The following is a 23,328-nucleotide window of genomic DNA, read 5'->3' as shown; positions in this document are numbered from 1 at the left end:
ACCCGCTACCCCTTACCACTGTACAACTATCACCAACACCTTAACCACTAGCATCAGTACATCACAACTGCCAAGAACAAAAACTTAGACAATTTTGAAAGACTCTTGCATTGAGGGATTTTTTAAGAGACTTTAGCAGTGGAAATGAAACTCTGACCACGATATTAGACAACATGTCAAATGTCAACATAAAAATGTTTGCTCTCTGAAAGAGTAAAATACAGGGACGAGGGGAGGGGGTCATGTTTTAACCCACCTTCTGAGAAAAGGCTTGTTAAAAATACGAGACTTGAGAGAGAGAGGATGAGAATATGAGTAAAAGTGCATTAAAGTGGGTTGAAGATCGTACTGACGACAGAAAAGACACACACACACACACACACACACACACACACACACACACACACACACACACACACACACATTAAAATAAGCCTCAATTAGAAAATTGTTTCGCTATTAGGTGTCCGATGTCCCAATAAATCTTGCTCTGTTGAAAGATGTCTTATTAGAAAAGGTTCCTCAAACTCATTTTAAGACTCACCCTGTACAGTGAGGGTGACTGGGCGAGAAAGCTTGGGTCTGGTGTTGATCTGACACTCGTAGACACCGGAGTCGTTAGTTAGAGCTGCACCCACCTCCAATGTGAAGGAAGAGGTTTCGTTGTCCATCCTCACCTGCTCGGGAAGATCCAAAAGCAGTGTTAGCAGACATCTGGGCTACACCAGTGATCCTAGAGAAAGTAGGGAGGGAGCGTTGCTTTAGGAAGTGTTGTCTTTTTGATTATAATAATAATAATTAGGAAGTGTTGATATTTATGTGGCTGGTTGAACTAAAGGGGCAGGAATAGCTGGTTGAACCAGTACAGTTACATGCCAACAAATTATGGGAAGAATAAACATAAGCGTTTCGCCACTAATTGCTCAGTCAACCATACTTAGAATTAATAAAGCCACTAGTAGCAAAAAAAGTCATTTCAACAAAAGCTTTAACCGTGGGTATGTGTCTTATTCACACGATGCATAGTTGGTTTAAAACTCGGCATATCTGTACACGTTTAGGAAGTTATCAAGGGAAGAATCGTTGGCTAAAGGAAAAAGTGTAGTTAGGAAACGTTTGTTGGTATGATATGTGGTTTACGAGAAAGGGATGGCTTAATTAAAAGATACGTAGCAGGTTTAATGGCTGCTTAGGTAAAAGTTGTTGAAATGACAGAATACTGGTACACAAAAGGTGTGATGGTAATGGAACATCACTGAGTACATAATAAGTGGAACATTGTAAAATAAAGAGGAAATCATAAACTGAACGGTGCATTGTTAAATAAAGAGCACATTATAAACAGTACAGTACTGATATAGTGGTCACGGTATGAAAAATGGAGAACATTGTGAAATGTAACAATATTATTGTCAGAGGAAAGTTGCCTAAGGTGATCCCAGGATGACCTGACCTAGCGTGACCTCGCATGCTCAAGAACAATTATATATAATTATTTGCATTGTATACAATGTATAGGTTTCAGTATAAATAATTCAGGTAAAGCATATTATTAAGTTCGATTAACGAGTTCTCTTTTGTCAATCTCGGCTCCTCTGTGACCAATGGATTGTCAAGGCCTGGCTAAAAGCACACGATATTTACTCACGAGTATATCAATTAAAATTAAGTAATTATCCAACGTGATGATATCTTGTAGCAAACTTTGTTATAACACACCAGTTACTGCGGTCTTACAACCTCTACAAGTACAATTATAACACCAATTACTGAGGTATCAGTAGCCTCTACAAGTACACTTACAACAGTTACTGAGGTATCACTAACTTCTACAAGCAAAGATATAACACACCAATAACTGAAGTGGTCACGAGCCTTCTACAACACTACCGCCAGCACACAAACCAGTCTTTTAGTGCATACAAATCTTTTAAATCTATTAGATATAATTCTCTCTCTCTCTCTCTCTCTTTTTTTTTACACAGGGTTTGACAAGGTTAAGGATCCCTAGCTTTATTGACAGCTATTTACAGGTTAAGGATTCCTAACTTTATTGGCAAACTAAGAGCTGTTACCTACATCAGCTCATTTGAAAGCATTTTTATTGTTATGAGACATACAAGTAGGAAACAGGATGAAGTTGGAGCCACCTGTGGGCCAGCATTTTCATTTGATCAACTGACTTTATCTCGTTGACATCATTATGCTGTACGAATGTGTTCCATACTCTAGTCATCCTGGGTATGTATGATCTCAGATGGAGTGATGTTCTGGAGAAGGGTACAGCCAGAGTGAAGTTGCTGCTTTCTGCCCGTCTTGTGGCATAAAAGCTTGTTTCACGCTGTCCTCGAAGTGGATCCAAGTGTGGTATTTTGACAATATTGGCCTTGTACATAACAGTAAGGCCACCCACATCCCTCCTATGTTGAAGGCTCTGCTGAAATGACAGATCTATCCAGGATGGGTCCAGGCGAGAGATGAGACGTCTTGCTCTGTTCTCTACTCTGTCAAGCAGTCGCAGATGAAAGGGGGGGGGCAGGCAAACCAAGAAAGTGGAGCATACTCAAGGTGCGAGCGTACTTGTGCCACGTACAGGATCTTGCAACCCCTACTGTCAAGCAGATGCGAGATACTCTCTCTCTCTCTCTCTCTCTCTCTCTCTCTCTCTCTCTCTCGTGGCCTAAATTATTTGTAAGAGATACTTGATTATTGCATTTTAAAAAGTTGAATTTTAATTTGTAAATGATTTCGGTACCAATTTAATGTACTGATTTGTTTATAGATATTCAAGTTTAGGACACAATCAATTTTCCCATTAAAATTACAAATTATTTGAATTAATTTTATTTCAGCAATTCAGTAATTTAGGAGATGATTGGAAAATATATTTTTTCCAACGTGCTTAGATTTAGTAATATTTATTATAATTATGAATTATTTTTTAATAGCAGACATATAATTATTACAATAATCATGATTATGATTGTGGTGAATGCAATGACGAAAATAATGATAGTGATGGTCGCAGTGGTGATGATGGTCATGACGGTGCTAGTGATGGTGCTGATATTAGGAATGATGATGGTGGTGGTGCTGGTGATATTGGGTATAATAATGATACTGGTGGTGCTAGTGATGATGGTTGGGATGATGGTGTTGGTAGTGGTGGTGGTGATATTAGGAATAATGATGATGGTGCTGGTGATGATGGTTGGGATGGTGGTGGTGATGGTGCTGGCATTGGTGGTGGTGATATTAGGAATAATGATGATGGTGGTGCTGGTAGTGGTGATACTAGGAATAATGATGGTGGTGCTGGTGATGATGGTTGGGATAGTGGTGATGAGGGTAGTGGTGGTGGTGGTGATTGGAATGATGGTGGTGGTGCTGGTGCTGACGGTTGTGATGGTGGTGGTGATGTCAACAGAGCGAGCCTCGTGTAAAGGGGGTTCCTTTACACAGGAACTGACAGAGGTGCTTGTGGCTGAGCCTCCAGCCAGCCGCTAGGATGTAATCATGAGGATGTAATCGTGGTTCACGCTGACAACCTCTCCTCCAAACAGGACGGTCGTTTGCGCATACACACTTTACAGTTCCTGGATTTAGCCTCAAGTAGCCTTTATACACATGGTTATATTTTTTATCCTAGGTTAGGTTTACATACCTTAACCTCTATTTACCTATACTTAAACCGTAAATAACCACATAACATTAACGGTTTTCTTTTGTCTGGCAGTGGAATATATAGAAGTCAATGTTTCACGATAATCATAACTATTGTAATGAGCTCATTGGAAACCAGTCCTTAAACTGGCACACCAATGTTCTCCCTACTAGACCACACGAGTTCAATTTCTACACACAAGACAGGTTAGCATGGAATCAACAGTGACAACAAATGCAAAGTGTTTACGGACGACTGTCACAGGTACATGGCAACAATGAGATCAAGCTTGAAGCTCTCTACCGCATGGCGGCCAATGTTGTGAATATCTAGGCTAAGGGACTGATTACCTCCTCTACTGTCTGAGTTTCAACATTTTCAAGGCCAAGAGACTGATTACTTCATTCATTATCTCCTAATTATTTATTAGATGTTACACATGAATCGAATTCATCAGTTTTACGGATCTTAATAAGCCTGCGTGATGCAGTAGAGAAAGCACTTGCTTGCTGTTTTCTGAATGGGTTAAACCTGGATTTCATCACATCCGTTCCAAGAGTTATTTATCGCGAATCTCCGGCAGTGACTCTGAAGGGACTTGAGCCATGTGGGTGTCAGACTCGTCTATAAAAACTTGCATTTGTTGTCACAGTGAAATGCATGTCAACCTCTCTAAAGTATTCTCACCACATAGTCTTGTGGTGGGAATACTGACCTACTGCTTTTAGGACAAGCTTTCCATGGGTTCCAGTCATACCCATTTTCTATGTTATATCGTAGTTCCATGGAGCGTTGGTATTCCAGCGTTAAGTTGAGCAGGATTGCAAGTGACGCAGGTGAGAGCAACGTGGTGAGGTAATTCAGCGAGGAGCATAGTGAATAGTGATACAAATCTTTCACCTTCTACTCACCCAAAAGGCTTCTGAATTCCATATATGTTCCTCGAAATAGAGATTTCTCTCTCTTTTTTTTTTTTGTCCACTTCTGCATGCTCTAAACAGCGAGGAAATATTTGTCTTTGTCTCGGTCTGACGGACCTTTCCCCCTCCTCTCTCTACTTAGGCTTTAAAATACATTCCTAAAACCTTCAGATTCAAATTTACTTCTCTTAATGCTATTTTTAATACGTGACATAGATTGACGGTACATATGAATCTTTCCTTCAAAGTACTTTCTCTGGCTGATTTATCAGCTTTATCATAAAGGCCAGAGTTGTCAGATTCTGTTATTGTCGATTAAGAATAAATCAAAATACACACACACACACACACACACACACACACACACACACACACACACACACACACACAAATATATATATATATATATATATATATATATATATATATATATATATATATATATATATATATATATATATATATATATATATATATAATGTGCCGAATATGTAAAGCTTGCAATCTTGGCTTAAATAGCACCACTCATCTTGCCTAACAAGACAAGCGAAAATTTGTGTATGCAATAATTTCGTAAAAATCATTCTGAACCTAACGAGAAAATATATTTCATTGTGTTTGTTTAGTATTAAATTATTGTAAGCGTATCTAGAATATATTTAGTTGGATTAGGCTAAAATAAATTGAGCTTGTTATAATAAGGTTAGGTAAGTTTTCTAAGATTCTTTTGGTGCAAAAATACAAATTTTTACATTAAAATTAATGAAAAATATGTATCTTTAAAGATATCAGAAAGACTTGATTTTAGATGAGTTCTTGCTCATACTAAGTGGAAATTATGTGGCAAACCTTAATTCGCTTTCTTTAAACCTACTTATTTGATTACTCACTTACTGAGGAATAAAGAGCAGTACAATAACGTATGTGATGTCAGAGTACCATTTTAGTGAAACTATTTACCAGATATTTTGAGAAACTTTCATTATTTCTTTGTAAAAGATGAAATGTAAATTGTATATTTTTAATACAACGACAGTCTCCCACCGAGGCAGGGTAACCAACGAATTTGTGCAACATTCAAATCATCATGCATTGTCGTCTGACGAGGCCGAGCTGTTGACTCGCCTCAGACAGCTCTAACACAGAGTGTATGGCTATTTTCGTAGTATGTACACGTACCCCAAATACATAATAGGAAGATGCAGATAATGGTTAGAAACTACAGATGAATGTCAATGTTTACAGTCGTTGGTAATATGACCTTAATTTATGATAACATTCTAATACGCCAGTAGAAGAGAGGAAAAGCTGTAAAAGAGGCTGAGATACTGAACTTTTCCAGTGCAAGGCATCATTCAGTGGGTGAACCCAAGATCAGGTGTATTTACTGCGTCTGACACCACGTCTGGCTCCATACTACACCTTCATATTGATTACAATCGTTATCGGACTTTTAGAGAAGTTCTTAATGAAACAGAATTTGATACACTCCATTCGTACTTTGCTCTTGTGTAATATCAACGACAGTACCCATCTAAAAATAAATCTGTTTCGTACATATGAAGACACCTTTTTCAAATTATTATACCCCAAAGGGTCATTGGCTAAGATCATCCCCTAAAAAAAATCAAGCAGCATGGATTATTTCCATTAGTGTACTTTTGTCCTCGACCCAGAACAGTTAACTAAAGCTACATCTATCAATTGCCTGTGAATATGGGCATCAAGTGTAAGGAGATTCGCTAAAATGACACGACTCGACCTTTACTTCTTAGAGAAAATAACTACATTGATGTTTCCATATTTGACCTACAGTCAATATCGCCTGAGTCAATATTGACTACAGGTCAGATACAGGTAGCGATGATCACTAGTTAGCAGAGCGTTTATAAGTAGAAGACACACTGACAAAAAAAGAAAAATATGTTGGGCAATTTTTTGACTTACAGGTACTGTGAAGAACGAAAAGTTGAACTCTACAAGCACGGCAGTCAGGATAATTACAAGATTAAGACGAATTTCATATACGCTTGACCGCACCAACTACAAAACTTTATAATGAGAATTTCGCTGGCAGTATGTTTATACGTAATTTTCTTGAACGGCCTTCCCCATCTTAACTGTGTCCCTGCAGTACATCACGACACGTCATAGTTGGACCAAACATGTAGTAGTGCCTTACAAATCAGAGTGAGACGTCGGCGCCTTTACAACTGTGTGCATAGTCAATCTCTTCGAGTATTGACCCTTAGCCCAGCTTCGTGGCATGTTGAAGCTTCCTGTGTGGCATCAGGAGAACCTGCATTGAGGAGAGTGAGAGACAGAAGAACGGCGAGCTACTTGAAGCTATAAGATGCATAAAAGGAAACAAGCGGGGATCTTTTTTTTTTAAAGGGTAAACCTAGAGATATAAAGACAAAGGCTGATACCAAATTCGAGTTGTCGTACCTTGAACCTGTCGTCGGAGGTGAAGATGAGCTGATTGGCGGAGATGACGTGTAGATCCCGCTGCCTCATCCACGACACCTGTCACACACCTCACCTCATTAGTCATGTCATCGGTGGCAAATACACAAAAAAATACTAATGTATATATATATATATATATATATATATATATATATACACACACAATAAGATCACAGTAAACAGGTGATTTCAGAATATGCAAAACAACCACTGTGAAACAATAAAGAAATTCCAAGCGCTTTCGTGACTACTCACATTATCAAGGAACATTATCATTGTTCATTGATAATGTGAGTAGTCACGAAAGCGCTTGGAATTTCTCTATTCTTTCACAGTGGTTGTTTTGCATTATATATATATATATATATATATATATATATATATATATATATATATATATATATATATATATATATATATATATATATATATATATATATATAATGCAAATCAACCATGGGGGGAGTAAAATGATAGCTCTAGGCCTTTCGTGTTGCAATCAACACACCATCAGGAACTTGCAAATTTGCAGAAAAGAGAGAAGAGGATGTCCGAGTAAGTACGTTCCCAAAGGACGTCTTCACATGGACGTGATTATTTTGCATCCTGTATCGCTTAGTATGCGATATTTGCATAATGTATATATATAATGTGTGTGTGTGTGTGTGTGTGTGTGTGTGTGTGTGTGTGTGTTAATAATAAGCGTAAACTGACTCGGAGACAAAGGTACGAGAAATTTCTTTTGCATATTTTCATTTTCGTCTAAGGTGTTTAGCACATTTCAAATTGTGAGAAAAATCCTGTTAAATAATCGTGACTTGCTGGGATAGCAAGTGCTCCATGTAGGTGAGTCAGAGTTTGACTTGAAGTAGTATATATTTGGGTGAGGTGTGCAGCTTCTTGGAAACTTGCCAGTTGAACGGGGTTTGGATTCAAAATTATATTCAATGTTGGGGTAAACTTCTAAATGTTTAATAAAACATTAAGTCGGGTATTAAGTGTCCTATTGAAAAGTTAGTTTAACTGGTGCTCGATTAACGTTGCTTCTAACGTTTTCTATTTGTCTTAAATTTTGTGAATTTTATCGGTACCTTCCTAGGTGATAGTGTGATTGCCAGATTCGATATGTTGGAAGACTGCAGAGCTCGTGAGTACCTTACTGATCGTATGTCTTCTACCATACTGGTGATGGATTTGTTGTAGATTTTTGAGAAGCAGTTTTATTAGAAAAAAGTAAGATAACATTTGTTTTCTTGGTTCACTAGATAAAAGGGAATTACCCGTTTATATGGTGATCATGAACAACATGTGTAACTCAGAATTTGCTGTTACACAGTTTGAAAACAGTATTATATTTCATTCAATCACTTAACATGTCACCAAGTTTTCATTTTTAACTTCTCAAAATGATGGTAATTTCTTACATGACTAAACAGATCATTAAACTATTAGCCTGATTTAATGCTATATTTGTTCTGTTTAATATTAATTCCAGGCTTTTCTTATATACTCTTCATAACCCAAATAATCCAACTAAGAACATAATTAGTTCCATTGATTCTGTTGGAAATAATAAAAGAGGTTAGTAAGTATTCTCAACTCTTTTGTAGGTAACGCTTTTAATTTAATAAACAATAGGAATCAAATGGACTAATTAAATAAACTGTGTTTAGATCACAATAATTACTCTTGATATAAAAATATTTGCTAGGGTCCCTGTTGTTGACTTAATTTTTTTTTTAAATAACAGTGCAATTATATTTAACTTTTGCCTTTGTTCACAACAACTGAACCTATTATATTGTAGCAATGATATCAAATTTGTGTTTGATGAGTACTTCATGTAAAAGTTGGTATGGTTATGAAAAATTCCCATACCCTAGTCGTTAATATTTTTTTACACCATATTGGCACTTAGAAATGTGCCCCATAATGCAAAATACCAGAGTAGAGATATATGAATGATCTTCAGAAATGGATATTTTAATAAATTTCATAATTGAATTAAATAGCCAAGTCCCAACCATAAGATTTAGTGTTGAGTTTGAATAAAAATAACCCGATACCATTTCTAAGTGTTTGAATTATTAAAAAGTGCAACGAGTTTAAACTCGAAAGATATCTGTCATGCATTAACAAGGTTAAGAATTCAGTGTTCTCTTTCATGCTTGTAAGAGCTCTGTGCGCCTGGATCAAATAGTTCATAAATTATGAAATACCTGGAGATATCTGACATAGCCTTCAACATACTTGAACCAAAATATTTTATTTCTTAAACTTTGAAATTTGCCATAAATATCTGTGCCCTTATTTATACTTTTCTAGTTTCACTGAAAAAGTGATAGAACACGTTCATATTGTTATCATAGTTGTTTTCCATAACTGTATAGATGTATCCATACAGTTATTCACAGCATCTGTGTGGAAAACACAGACACAGCAAAGTAACTCAAAATAATAGGAGAATCAGAGTTGGTTTAATATTTGCAGTTACCTGTATTGTTAATAACACAATAATTAACATTTAAAGAATCTATATGATATCCTGACAACATTTTGCGGAAATATATAACGAAAGATTTATCTTAAATAGAATCCCAGAATATTTTTCCTAAAAGATACTCTTAAAGGAGGAGTACTCATCATTTTTAGAAGAATCTTTGAACAATGTTGTCTAGGCATATATATATATATATATATATATATATATATATATATATATATATATATATATATATATATATATATATCTCCTTCTCCCACCAAGGCAGGGTGGCCCGAAAAAGAAAAATTTTCATCATTCACTCCATCACTGTCTTGCCAGAGGCACACTTACACTACAGTTATAAAACTGCAACATTAACACCCCTCCTTCAGAGTGCAGGCATTGTACTTCCCATCTCCAGGACTCAAGTCCGGCCTGACGGTTTCCCTGAACCCCTTTATAAATGTTACCCTGCTCACACTCCAACAGCAAGTCAAGTCCTAAAAGCCATTTGTCTCCATTCGCTCCTTTCTAACATACACACGCATGCTTGCTGGAAGTCAAAGCCCCTCACACACTAAACCTCCTTTACCCCCTCCATCCAACCTTTCCTAGGGCGACCCCTACCCCGCCTTCCCTCCACTACAGATTTATATACTCTCGAAGTCATTCTATTTGTCCGAGCCACCTCAATAACTCTTCCTCAGCTTTCTGTCTAACAGTTTTGGTAATCCTGCACCAGCTCCTTATTTCCAAACTACGAATTCTCTGCATTATATTCACACCGCACATTGCCCTCAGACATCTCCACTGCCTCCAGCCTTCTCCTTGTTGCAACATTTCCCAACCATGTTTCACACCCATATAAGAGCGTTGGTAAAACTATACTCTCATACATTCCCCTCTTTGCTTCCAAGGACAAAGTTCTTTGTCTCCACAGGCTCCTCAGTGCACCACTCGCCTTTTCCCCTCATCAATTCTATGATTCACTTCATCTTTCATAGACCCATCTGCTGACACGTGCACTCCTAAATATGTGAATACATTCACCTCCTCCATACTCTCTCCCTATAATCTGATATCCAATCTCTCGTCACCTATTTTTTCTGTTATCACCATAACCTTACTCTTTCTTATATTCACTTTTAATTTTCTTCTTTTACATGCCCTACCAAACTCATCCACCAACCTCTGCAACTTCTCTACAGAATCTCCCAAAAGCACAGTGTCATCAGCAAAGAGCAACTGTGACAACTCCCACTTCGTGTTAGATTCTATATCTTTTAACTCCACACCTCTTGCCAACACCATCGCATTCAATTCTCTTAGAACCCCATCTGTAAATATATTGAACAACCATGGTGATATCACACATCCTTGTCTAAGGCCTACTATTACATACTCTAACCTGAGCATCACTATCCTCGTAAAAACTCTTCATTGCTTTCAGTAACCTACCTCTTATTCCATACATTTGCAACATCTGCCACATTGCCCCCCTATCCACCCTGTCATACACCTTTTCCAAATCCATGTGTCAAAAAACTTTTTTACTCTTATGTACACACTGTTTATTTGGTTTACACACCTCCTACCTTTCCTAAAGCCTCCATGTTCATCTGCTATAATACTCTTAATTCTTTCAACAATAACTCTACCATACATTTTACCAGGTATACTCAGACTTATTTCCCTATTATTTTTGCACTACATTTTGTCCCATTTGCCTTTATACAAAGGAACTATGCATGCTCTCTGCCAATCCCTAGGTACCTTACCCTCTTCCATACATTTATTAAATAATAGCACCAACCACTCCAAAACTATATACCCACCTGCTTTTAACTTTATCCCATCAATTCCACCCTTTCATTCTACCCACTGCCTCACGAAATTCCCCCACACTCACAACATGCTCTTCCTCACTTTTACAAGATGTTATTATTCCTTGCCCTATTCACGAAATCACAGCTTCCTTATCTTCAACATTTAACAGTTCCTCAAAATATTTCCTCCATCTTCCTGATACCTCTAACTCTCCGTTTAATAACTCTTCTCTCCCATTTTTAACTATCAAATCCACTCGTTCCCTAGGTTTCCTCAACATATTAATCTCACTCCAAAACTTTTTCTTATTTTGAAAAAAGTTTTATTGGTAACATCTAAGCCACTCTCTCATTTGCTCTCTTTTTAGATTGCTTCACCACTCTTTTAACCTCTCTTTTTCTCTCCATATACTCCTCCCTCCTTGCATCACTACTACTTTGTAAAAACCTCTCATATGCTGATTTGTTCTCTCTTACTACTCTCTTTACATCATTCCACCAATCGCTCTTCTTCCCTCCCGCACCCACTTTCCTGTAACCACAAACTTCTGCTGAACACTAACACTACATTCTTAAACCTACCCCATACATCTTCAACCCCGTTGCCTAGACTTTCACTAGCCCATCTATCCTCCAATAGTTGTTTATATCTTACCCTAACTGCCTCCTCCTATAGTTTATAAACCTTCACCACTCTCTTACTTGCTGCTTCTATTTTTCTTGTATCCCATCTACCTTTTATTCTCACTGTAGCTACAACTAAAAAGTGGTCTGATATATCTGTGCCCCCTCTATAAACATGTACATCCTGAAGTCTACTTAAGTCTTTTATCTGGCAATACGTAGTCCATCAAACTACTGTCATTACGCCCAGCATCATATCTTGTATATTTATTTACCCTATTTTTATTAAAATATGAATTACCTATAACCAAACCTCTTTGTATGCAAAGTTTAATCAAAGTGCCCACATTATCATTTACACCTGGCATCTCAAACTTACCTACCACACCCTCTCTAAACGTTTCTCCTACTTCAGCATTTTGGTCCCTTACCACAATTACTCTCACTTGGTTCAAAAATTCCTACGCACTCCCTTAATATCTCCCCAACTCTCCCTCTCTCTCTCTCTCTCTCTCTCTCTCTCTCTCTCTCTCTCTCTCTCTCTCTCCTCTACACTCCTCTCTCTCCTCTACACTCCTCTCTTCTCCAGATGCATACGCATTATTATGACCCAATTTTTGCATCTGACCCTTCTTTTAATCAACATAATCCTTGAATTTATACATTTATATTCCCTCTTCTCCTTCTATAACTGGTCCTTCAACATTATTGCTACCCCTTCCTTATCTCTAACTCTCTCAGATACTCCTTACTTAATCCCATTTATTTCTCCCCACTGAAACTTCAGCTTTGTTTCGCTTAGAGGTAGGACATCCAACTTCTTTTTATTCATAAGATTAACAATCATCTTTTTCTTATCATCCGGACTACATCCACGAACATTCAAGCATCCCAATTTTATAAAGTTTTTCTTCTCTTTTTAGTATTTTCTCCAGGACAAGGGGTTACTAGCCCATTGCTCCCGGCATTTTAGTCGCCTCATACGATACGCATGGCGTACGGAGGAAAGATTCTTTTCCACTTTCCCATGGAGAATAGAGGAAATAAAGAACAAGAATTATTAAGAAAAAGATGAAAAATCATAGATGTGTTTGTTTATATATATGAATGTGCGTGCCTATGTAGTGTGACCTAAGTGTAAGTAAAAGTATTAAGATATACCTGTTATCCAGCATTTTTATGAGACAGGAAAAAGACACCAACAATCCTACCACCATGTAAAACAATTACAGGTTTGTTTCACACACACTTGGCAGGACGGTAGTACCTCCCTGGGTGGGTGTTGTTTGCCAGCCTACTACCATATATATATATATATATATATATATATATATATATATATATATATATATATATATATATATATATATATATATCTTGGCTTCAAACTAACGATCACGTTTCATATGAGTTGTGTGTTTTTGTGAGGTAAGCAGATAAGCTAGCCGAAGTGCTCGGTCAAATGATTAAAATCGCTACTGAATGTAATCTTATGACAAAGATCCTTGACAAGAGAAATTTTCCTATTTCTCCTGACAAACTACTCGTACTGTCCATTCATCTTCCCTGAGCAGCACTCACCGAGCGTCCCCTCAGCTTGGTGACAACGCAGGGAAGAGATGCAGTCTCTCCTTCTATAACTGTGACGTTGTTCGCCAGTGTCTCGTCGAATTCTGGCGGGGACCAGGAGCTCCCTTCCTTCTTGTTCCTGCTGCGACCTGGGCTACCTGCAGGAGAAAATTGATTAAAGTTTAGGTGCTTGAAATGTATCAGAAAAATAATTGGTTATTTTCATGAATAAATTAGGTTGAAATACAAGTAATGAATCTGAGGCGAGCAACGTTGAGGTGACGTCTTTGTTGTTGTATTTGAAATGTTTCAATGATTATGGAAATGTTTTAGCTTTTCATAAGTTATGTAGAAACCTTTCCAGATAAAAAAAATAGAGATAAAACACGAATAATCTAACTAAAATTCTCTTTCTCACAAACTCACACACACACACACACACACACACACACACACACACACACACACACACACACACACACACACACACACACACACACACACACACACACACGGAAGACAGCAAATGTAGTCCCAGTTTTTAAAAAAAGGAGACAGACACGAAGCACTAAACTACAGACCAGTGTCACTGACAAGTATGCTATGCAAAGTCATGGAGATTATCAGTAGAAGAGTGGTGGAGCACCTAGAAAGGAATAAGCATAACAACAGCCAGCACGGTTTCACGGATGGGAAATCCTGTGTCCCAAACCTACTGGAGTTCTATGACAGGGTGACAGCAGTAAGACAAGAGAGAGAGGGGTGGGTGGATTGCATTTTCTTAGACTGTAAGAAGGCGTTTGACACAGTTTCACACAAGAGACTAGTGTAAAAGCTGGAGGACCAGGCAGGGATAACAGGGAAAGCATTGCAATGGATTTAGGAATGCCTGTCAGGAAGACGACAGAGGGTCATGGTACGTGGCGTGGCGTCAGAGTGGGCGCCTATGACGAGCGGGCTTCCACAAGGATCAGTCCGAGTACCGGTGCTGTTTCTGGTATTTGTGAACATGACAGAAGGAATAGACTCCAAAGTATGTCTGTTAGCAAATGATGTGAAGTTGATGAAGAATTCAGTCGGACGGGGACCAGGCAGGACTACAAAGTGATCTGGATAGGTCCAGAAACTGGCTCATGCAGTTCAACCCCACCAAGTGCAAAGTCATGAAGATTGGGGAAGGAAAACTGCAGACGGAGTACAGTCTAGGGGGGAAAGGGGCAGAGACTACAAACCTCACTCAAGGAAAAGGGCCTTGGGGTGAATATAACACTGGGCACATCTCCTGAGACGCACATCAACCAAATAACTGGGGCAGCTTACGGGCGCCTAGCAAACTTAAGAACAGCATTCCGACATCTAATAAGGAATCGTTCAATACCCTATACAGCGTGTACAGTAGGCCTATATTGGAGTGTGCAGGACCAGTTTGGAACCCACATTTAGCCAAGCATGTAAGGAAACTAAAAGTGCAAAGGTTTGCAGATAGACTGGTCCCGAAGCTAAGGGGTATGTCCTACGAGGAGAGGTTAAGAGAAATCAACCTGACGACACTGGAGGACAGGAGAGAGGGGGGATATGATAACGTCATACAAAATACTGAGAGGAATCGACAAGGTGGACAGAGACAGGTTGTTCCAGAGATGGGACACAGCAACAAGGGGTCACAGTTGGAAGTTGAAGACTCAGATAAATCACAGGGATATTAGGAAATATTTTTTCTGTCAGAGTTGTCGGGAAGTGGAATAGTCTGGGAAGTGATGTAGTGGAGGTATGATAAAGCTCATGGAGAGGGAAGAGCGACCTAGTAGCGGCCAGCGAAAAGGCGGGGCCAGGAGCTGTGACTCGACCCCTGCAACCACAACTGAGTACAGTCCAAGTGTCTATCAACAAGTGCCTTTACCAACGGTAACTAACACACACCTTAATTCCACTCTTCAGTCACCCTCTCTTCAGAAGTCGATCCCAGTACCAGAAGTTTCTGCATAATGTGAACGAGACGAAGATCAGAATGTGGCACACAAATATAGGTGGAATCACAAAATGGTGAAGTAAAGAACACTGTAACGAGAGATGTGATCCTCCTGCAACCCTACCAATCCACTTGACATGGAATAAAGGGGTGACTTGTTCTTACAAGGGAAGGAGTGGAGCCTACTACACCGGGACAGAAGGGACCAAGCCCTGGTCTTGTCATAGCTCCTGACTCCGCTTCTTCGTTGGTCGCTAGTAGGTCCACACTCCCTTCTCCGTGAGAGGATCTAAAAAAGAAATCGAGCCTTTGCCGTGGCTGGACCAACAGACGAATCGAAGACTTATGTAGAAACTGTATTTGACTTCAGTACTGGAATTATTATTATGGATTTTTTTAGAGTCTGATACTCTTTACTAAATGGTCAGTTAAACCAATTTCACTGACTACTAATGGATTTATTTTGATACACCAGTACAAGGCAACTATTTTACATTGATTAATATTTGGTTTGACTACTACTGGCATACATAAGTACTTTAACACGTGTGGCCCTTCCAACGATGAGAATTTTGAATAATTCATTGTCCTGGTTTGGCCCACAAGGGTTGCTTTCTGCTTCTTATTGACTATGATAATTCCATTACTGTGTATTTTCTGTGCGATTTGGGTCCTCATCAAGCAGGGCAGATAAGCGTTTTGTTAAATGATCGCACACTGAAAAAGACATAGCAACAGAACTTGGTGTTTCAACTCAATCAGTAAAATTAAGAAGTTCAAATACGATCAAGATTTAATGGGAGAAGATGTGGTAGAAATCGAGAAACACCGAGATTAAATCTAAAAATAATACGAATGTCTCTTATGAACAGAAGAGCAAATTTTCTTTGACTTAGCGGCAGCAGGTGTTAACCTGCTCGAAGGACAGTTAATGAGATGCTTTTGGAGAGAGGACTGAAAGAATATCGTCCCAGAAAGAAGCCGCGTCTTAATGAACTCTTGATACGGAAACGTTTAGTCTGGGCTATGAATCACATCGAGTGGACTTCTGAACAACGGCAGCATGTAAGGATTGCATTTAGCCATTCAGTTTATTTGTTCATAAAACATCAGTTATTAGTACAATGACAATTCTATTTGAGCAAATTAAGATTATCATTCAGCTTCTTTTGTCTTTCCTATTGCTGCAGATGATGTTAGGATTACCAATCATTTGCTGCAGGTGTTTTCTGATGTGTCAACCATTGCAGTGCTGGATGACTGTGTGCAGACAGTAAGAAGGAAGTCAGGTGAGCGTTTTATAACTGAATGTCTCAAGAACGTGATCAAATTTCCTTAGAAAATCATGGTGTGGGGAGCCATTTCCGTTCATAGAGCAAGTCGGTTGCTCATTGGTGAGAGTACCATGAATCAGGTTAAGTATATAGAAGTATTACAACGCCAATTATTGCCTCAGATAGGGGATTGGTGTGGTCATGGACGTTGGATATTCCAACAAGACTCAGCCCCATGTATGGCAACATCAGTAAGGACATGATACGCACAAAATGGCGCTGAGCTGCTCACATGAGCTCGAAATTCCCCCGACATGGACCCTGTTGAGAGCTTAGTGATCTTTACTGAAGGATGAAATACACGAAGTTCCCATTATGATCAAGGTTCAACTCGTAGAGCGACATTAAGGTTTGGTTTTATTGTGCCAGAATCAAGGAATTATGCAAAACTTTGATCGTTAATATGATGCCTACACGTGCTAAAGCACGTGTAGGCAATGTAGTCAATGTAAATTAGCTGACCTGTGCTGGTGTATAAATGTAAATCCATTAACAGTCAACGAAATTTATTTAATTGATCTTCTATTAGAAAAATGTCGAATTTTCAAAAACAATCCATAATAATTATGTCAGTACTGTAGTTGTAAGTGAAGCTTCCACAGACAATTACAGTTGTGTAATGAATCCTTGCTATAACTCTCCCTTCCAGTAAGCTTGTATAAGTGGTACTTTACCATTTGTTCTATATTCCCCATATATTCATTATTAGTATATTAATGAATTGTATTTGTTCGTAAATTTATCCTTTTCCCGATTTTTTAAAAATTTTCTCTGATTATAAAGGATTGATTAACTGGAGGTCAAGTTGCATGGAATGCTGTGTTGAGAGGCAGAGGAGCCAGTAACTCCATCTCTTCTAGTATGATAAAGAAAATCCATACATAGCAGTCATCAAAGACAGAATTCTCTGGAATGATAACCAGTTCATTATTCCCAAAGAAAAATGGAAGAGGTTATTCACTAATGGTAAAGAATCGGTTGAATTTTGAAGAAGTGAGAATGCGGTACACAGACAAAATTTAAGACTAACTGGAGATAAAAAATAACTACGTGAGCCAAGGCAATTATGTAAAATTCAATCGTGTTGAAAATTTGAAGATCATAAGTAGAGACATTCTCAAGCTATCTTATGGAAACTACTAATCCCAAACTAATTCATACCTTCATTTCAGTTAAATATAGCATTCTCATGATACTGAACTGAAAATCTTACCATCCATTTCAAACACCAGCATGTACACTGCCTAATAACAATCTAAATTTTCCTTTATGTCGAACCCACCATCGTTGAAAACCTGAAGCCCATCAGGAGAATGATTCAAAAGTTATCCCTGTGAAAATAATTTAATTTCAATAAAATATTTGTTAAACTGACACACAAACCAGAAACGAAACCGAACCATCTTCAAAGAAATAAATACCAACGTTTGAATGAAGGCGGTCAGAAGAAACATTCTCTAGTTATCGCAAGAAAACTATGTAAGGAAAGCAAGACTGACATCTTCATGAGTATCCTCCTCTCACGGATACCGAATTAAATGCAGAAGACGGAATTCTTGGAGCGTAGATGTTTCCGCAGCTACAAATAGGTAATTACAAGTAGGCAATTACACTTAACAAACACACAGACAGACACGGACACACACACACACACACACACACACACACACACACACACACACACACACACACACACACACACACACACACACACACACACAGCTCATGGAGCAGGAAGAGAGTGGACCTAGTGGCTACCATTGAAGAGGCTGGGCCCAGGAGCTATGAATCGACCCCTGCAACCACAACTAGGTGAGTACAATTGGGTGAGTACACACAAAGAACCCCCAAGATTTAGATAAACAACATCTTACTAAGAAGCTCCTTCCTCGCAAAACGACCAGAATTTGATGATAACAAGGTAATTATTTCAAGTGATTTGCGTGCGTCATCCAGGTTAATTACCCCATTCAGGGTAATTACACCAAGACTCCATTTAATTTGGACAAGAAGAACTCCCGTTTTCTCTCTCTCTCTCTCTCTCTCTCTCTTGTTTCCGTCTTCTTTTCAACCTGTTTATTTCATATCTTTATCTACTATCATCCTCCTTTTTCCATACATTATTTTTTCTCTCTTGCTTCTTTCTCTTATCTGCTTTAGTCATCCTCTTTTTCCATAATCTCTCTCTCTCTCTCTTTCTCTCTCTCTCTCTTTCTCTCTCTCTCTCGACAGCTAGTAATACAATCAGTAAGATTTGCTATTCTTTTTCTAATTCTACTTCCAGCATTTTACAGTTGCGATTACTGAGAAGAGGCGTTTTGGGAGGCGCTCTGCTCACTCGGGGAAACAAACTATCGAGAAAGTGTTATTGGAAAAAGCACTATTAGAGAAAACTTTACCCCGCAGAGTTACGTTTCATCACGGAGCCTCCTGGTCTTCCTGGCGCAGGTGACCTCAACCTACCCTCAGAATGGAACATTTAATCTGGGTCTTCGTTAAAACGCATCGATTTCTGCACGATCTTAAGCTGTTAGGCAAACTGACGCGTAAATGCGACTAACGAGATGTTTACTGAAGCTGCATTTTGCTCGCACGTTTTGTCAACCCAACACTAACCATACAATGTATGGACACTGGGTATGTAAGTTGATTACATGCTTTCATTTACCTCACAAACTGAGGCAAGTCGTAGCAATAATTAACGTCGATTTAAACAGCGGTAAAGTTATTTAGTAGTTAATTTTAGGTTACTTAACAAATTCATCTTTACGTATTGCTAACCACCAGCAACGAAAAATCACAAACGGGAGTTAAAAGTCTGGCTGAGTGCACTTGGGAAGCGAGATGGAGGAGCACTGCAGTAGGCCTGTGAGGTCATGCTAGTCAGGTTCTGCTGGCTCATGCTATTCAAGTCCAGCCGGCTCACTCTAGGCAGCTCTCGCTCGTTCACGCTAGTCAGGTTCTCACACCCAGCCCATCACTTGAGCATGGGAAAACCCCACGCTGTCTGTTTATATATATATCGGAGAATGGGAAGCTCCACCTGGTGGATTTCAACAGTTTAAATTGAAATAGGTGCGGGAATCCTTAATAATATTGAATTGAGTTTCTGTCACGTTAAAAGCCAGGACTGACGAGGAAATACTTTATTTCACGATTCACCTCTTTTATTAAATGTTATATGAGAGGAAGACCAGTTTCCGATCATCAAAGTTCAGTAATATCGTTAGTCGCTGTAAATCGCACACATTCAGATACGTCAGGCAACGAAATTTCACTTACGTCAGGTATCGAAATTTCTTGGCAGACCCAAGCAACATAATCATCACCCCTCCCTTAACCCCGTGACAAACAGGAATCGCCTCTAATATTGCTTTCATGGAAGACTCGCCTTGCCCTTAGCCATTACCTGCTCTATCTAATATAGATCCAAGACGATTTTTCACTATGTGCTATTTTAGGCACGGATAGGTTAAGCAAGCTTATGTTAGGTTACAATAGGTTAGGTTAAATTTGGCAAAGGTTAGCTTAAGTTAGGATAGGTTTACTTAGGTTAGGTTTACTTAGGTTAGCTTAGCTTAGGTTGACCTAAGGTATTTTAGATTAGAGATAGGCTAAGATAAACTAACTAAAATTAACCACTTATAAAACAACACAACAAAGAACAAATACTAAATTGTCTTACCAAAAAGTGTTCTCATGAACACAAACTGGTAACCACGAGAATGATGGAGGTAAATCCATGCACATCATAACCACGTTTCGCTCAGCCTCAGCATTACTTCTATATAGTCTTAAGAAATAAGAAAATGCAAAGTTGTCCTAGGCGGCTGACGGGACACATTATTCCGTGCGTTCTAGTTTTATTTCAGTGATGCCTGGTCTGGGACACGTCGTGGGGGGCGTCGATCCCCCTGGAAGCAATTTTCAGGTTGCCTGAATTCGTTTTTCCATTGCTGATGTAAAACTTATTGACAGATTTGACGCTGAAAGATATACACCAAACGTGTGTGTCTCTCAGTGAATATACACTGCGAGTTTACCTTCATCCCTGTTTTAGGGATTCATGTATTCTTGACTGATGGTAAACAGACTGTGATTCCTTCTATATACCTATTACAATGTAAGACTCTTACTCTAACAAATTTGCTTTGTTAAACAGCAGCCCATTTTCGCCCAGTGGACTGGTGGTTAAAGCTCTCGCTTCACACGGCGAGGGTCCAGGTTCGATTCCCGGCGAGGGTGAAATCATTAGGCTATCTTCCCCAACAGTAAAATGGGTACCTGGGTGTTAGTCGACTGGTGTGGGTCACATCCTGGGACACAACTGATATAATTTGCCTGAAATGCTCTGCATAACAAGCAGGTTTCTATGTAGTAGTACGTCACTGATGTCAGCTAGGGCTGTATACCTTGTACGTGTACTTGTAGAAATAATGATATTATATATGAATATTTCAAGGCGCTGCTTAGTCACAGCGTTGCCAGACCTGTGGCAGACGTTCATTTTATTTTCTTGTTTATATTTAAATACATGTTTTTTTTTTACAGGTCTGTTATTCTAATCTAGCCAAACTCAACCCGAACTAACCAAAGACAAGTCAATCTAACGTAATTCAACTCAATCTAGCACAACCTACGTCAGAACTTGATGTATTTTGATAGCCGCTGAAGTCTAAGAGATACATAACCTCAGCTACCAAACATTACAAAACATCATATACAACCATACTAAAAGACGAAGTAACGTGCCTCGATGCATGAAATAAACTTTCTTCCATTATCAGTTAATATTAGTTAACCAATTATACCTAACCATAAATTAATAAATGGAGTAGTGCATAAAGACGAGACAGTGGTGTGATACACTAGTAAAGTGGGAACACCGAGGTGTGATACACTAGTAAAGTGGGAACACCGAGGTGTAATACACTAATAAAGTGGGAACACCGAGGTGTAATGCACTAGTAAAGTGGGAACACCGAGGTGTAATGCACTAATAAAGTGGAAACATCGAGAAGGCTGAGGACACATTAGGTAAACTCTCGACGTTCATGTTTTAGTGTCACATTTCCTTCATTAAGGGTTTTAGTCAAATACTAAAGTTTACTTACAAGATAGGGTGCCATAAAGCAGTACGAAAGCGTAAGAATTCATTGTAGGGACTACATCATAAATCTGACAATTAATGTATTTTAGTGTACGTAATGAGGTGTAATACTGTGCTGTTTTTCACAAAATAAGTCCCATTTATTTACTGAATTAAAGGTCAGCAAATTTCACCAATAAATCAGATAATTAATACGCATATAAATTATTCAACTTGAATATAAAATTTCGATTTGTTTAATATATTCTGAGGTCTTTTCTACGTGTCTGAAGTGTTCGTATTTTCTCGTATCTCTATGCCCTGATTTGTAACCAAAAACCCCTCAAGGAAGGTTCCTTGATGTTGGTGAGGGGCTCTTGATTTAGGGAATTGGATCTGTGCTCCAGTTCCCCAAATTAAGCCTGAATGCCTTCCACATCCCCCCCCCCCAGGCGCTGTATAATCCTCCGGGTTTAGCGCTTCCCCCTTGATTGTAATAATAATGTAACCAAAAAAAAAAAAAAAGCCAATTAGTTATTTTCCTCCGGTATTCTCAACACATATTACTGAAATTCGTCTTAAATATCATATAATTCTTATAAAAAAAATGTGGAAATACTTTTCATAAAAAAGTTATTTAAATTACGTCGATAGAAATCAAAGCGATGGTGGAATTCCCTCTCGTCCGCAGCTTTAAATTACTAAGCCGATGACAGTACAATAGACCTAAAACATATATCATCACTCAATGTAAATAGATATGTGTAACGTTCTGAATATTTTAATTTGGGCTACGGTTTGCTAGCCATAAATCTTGTGAAGCTTAACTGTACATATAATGAAGTTTGAAAAAGGTTTTAAAATAAATATTCTAAACGTTGCACGTTTATTATTAATTATTAACACACTGGCCGATTCCCACCAAGGCAGGGTGGCCCGAAAAAGAAAAACTTTCACCATCATTCACTCCATCACTGTCTTGCCAGAAGGGTGCTTTACACTACAGTTTTTAAACTGCAACATTAACACCCCTCCTTCAGAGTGCAGGCACTGTACTTCCCATCTCCAGGACTCAAGTCCGGCCTGCCGGTTTCCCTGAACCCCTTCATAAATGTTACTTTGCTCACACTCCAACAGCACGTCAAGTATTAAAAACCATTTGTCTCCATTCACTCCTATCAAACACGCTCACGCATGCCTGCTGGAAGTCCAAGCCCCTCGCACACAAAACCTCCTTTACCCCCTCCCTCCAACCTTTCCTAGGCCGACCCCTACCCCGCCTTCCTTCCACTACACGTTGCACGTGTGTCCATTAAACTAAACACTAAGTCAATGTACTAGTCAACGGAACATAAACACAGCAGGAAAACACATTCAAA

The 23,328-nt window shown here is 38.7% G+C and overlaps 1 protein-coding gene across 1 annotated transcript in view; it reads right to left on the bottom strand.

Annotated features, from left to right (window-relative positions):
* Positions 1-23,328, bottom strand: part of LOC128686738 (opioid-binding protein/cell adhesion molecule homolog) — a 429,758-nt gene that overhangs the window by 240,807 nt on the left and 165,623 nt on the right. Inside the window, exons 2-4 of the mRNA XM_053773771.2 lie at positions 13,570-13,715; positions 7,033-7,110; positions 545-677 (exon numbers count right to left, since the gene is read on the bottom strand). Coding sequence (XP_053629746.1) covers positions 545-677; positions 7,033-7,110; positions 13,570-13,715 — 357 coding nt within the window. The remainder of the gene's footprint in view (positions 1-544; positions 678-7,032; positions 7,111-13,569; positions 13,716-23,328) is intronic.

This window comes from Cherax quadricarinatus, chromosome 7 (genome assembly GCF_038502225.1).
Source record: "Cherax quadricarinatus isolate ZL_2023a chromosome 7, ASM3850222v1, whole genome shotgun sequence".
NCBI lineage: Eukaryota > Metazoa > Arthropoda > Malacostraca > Decapoda > Parastacidae > Cherax > Cherax quadricarinatus.
Note: the sequence above shows the minus strand (reverse complement) of the source record. Positions and strands in the feature narration are given on the sequence as shown.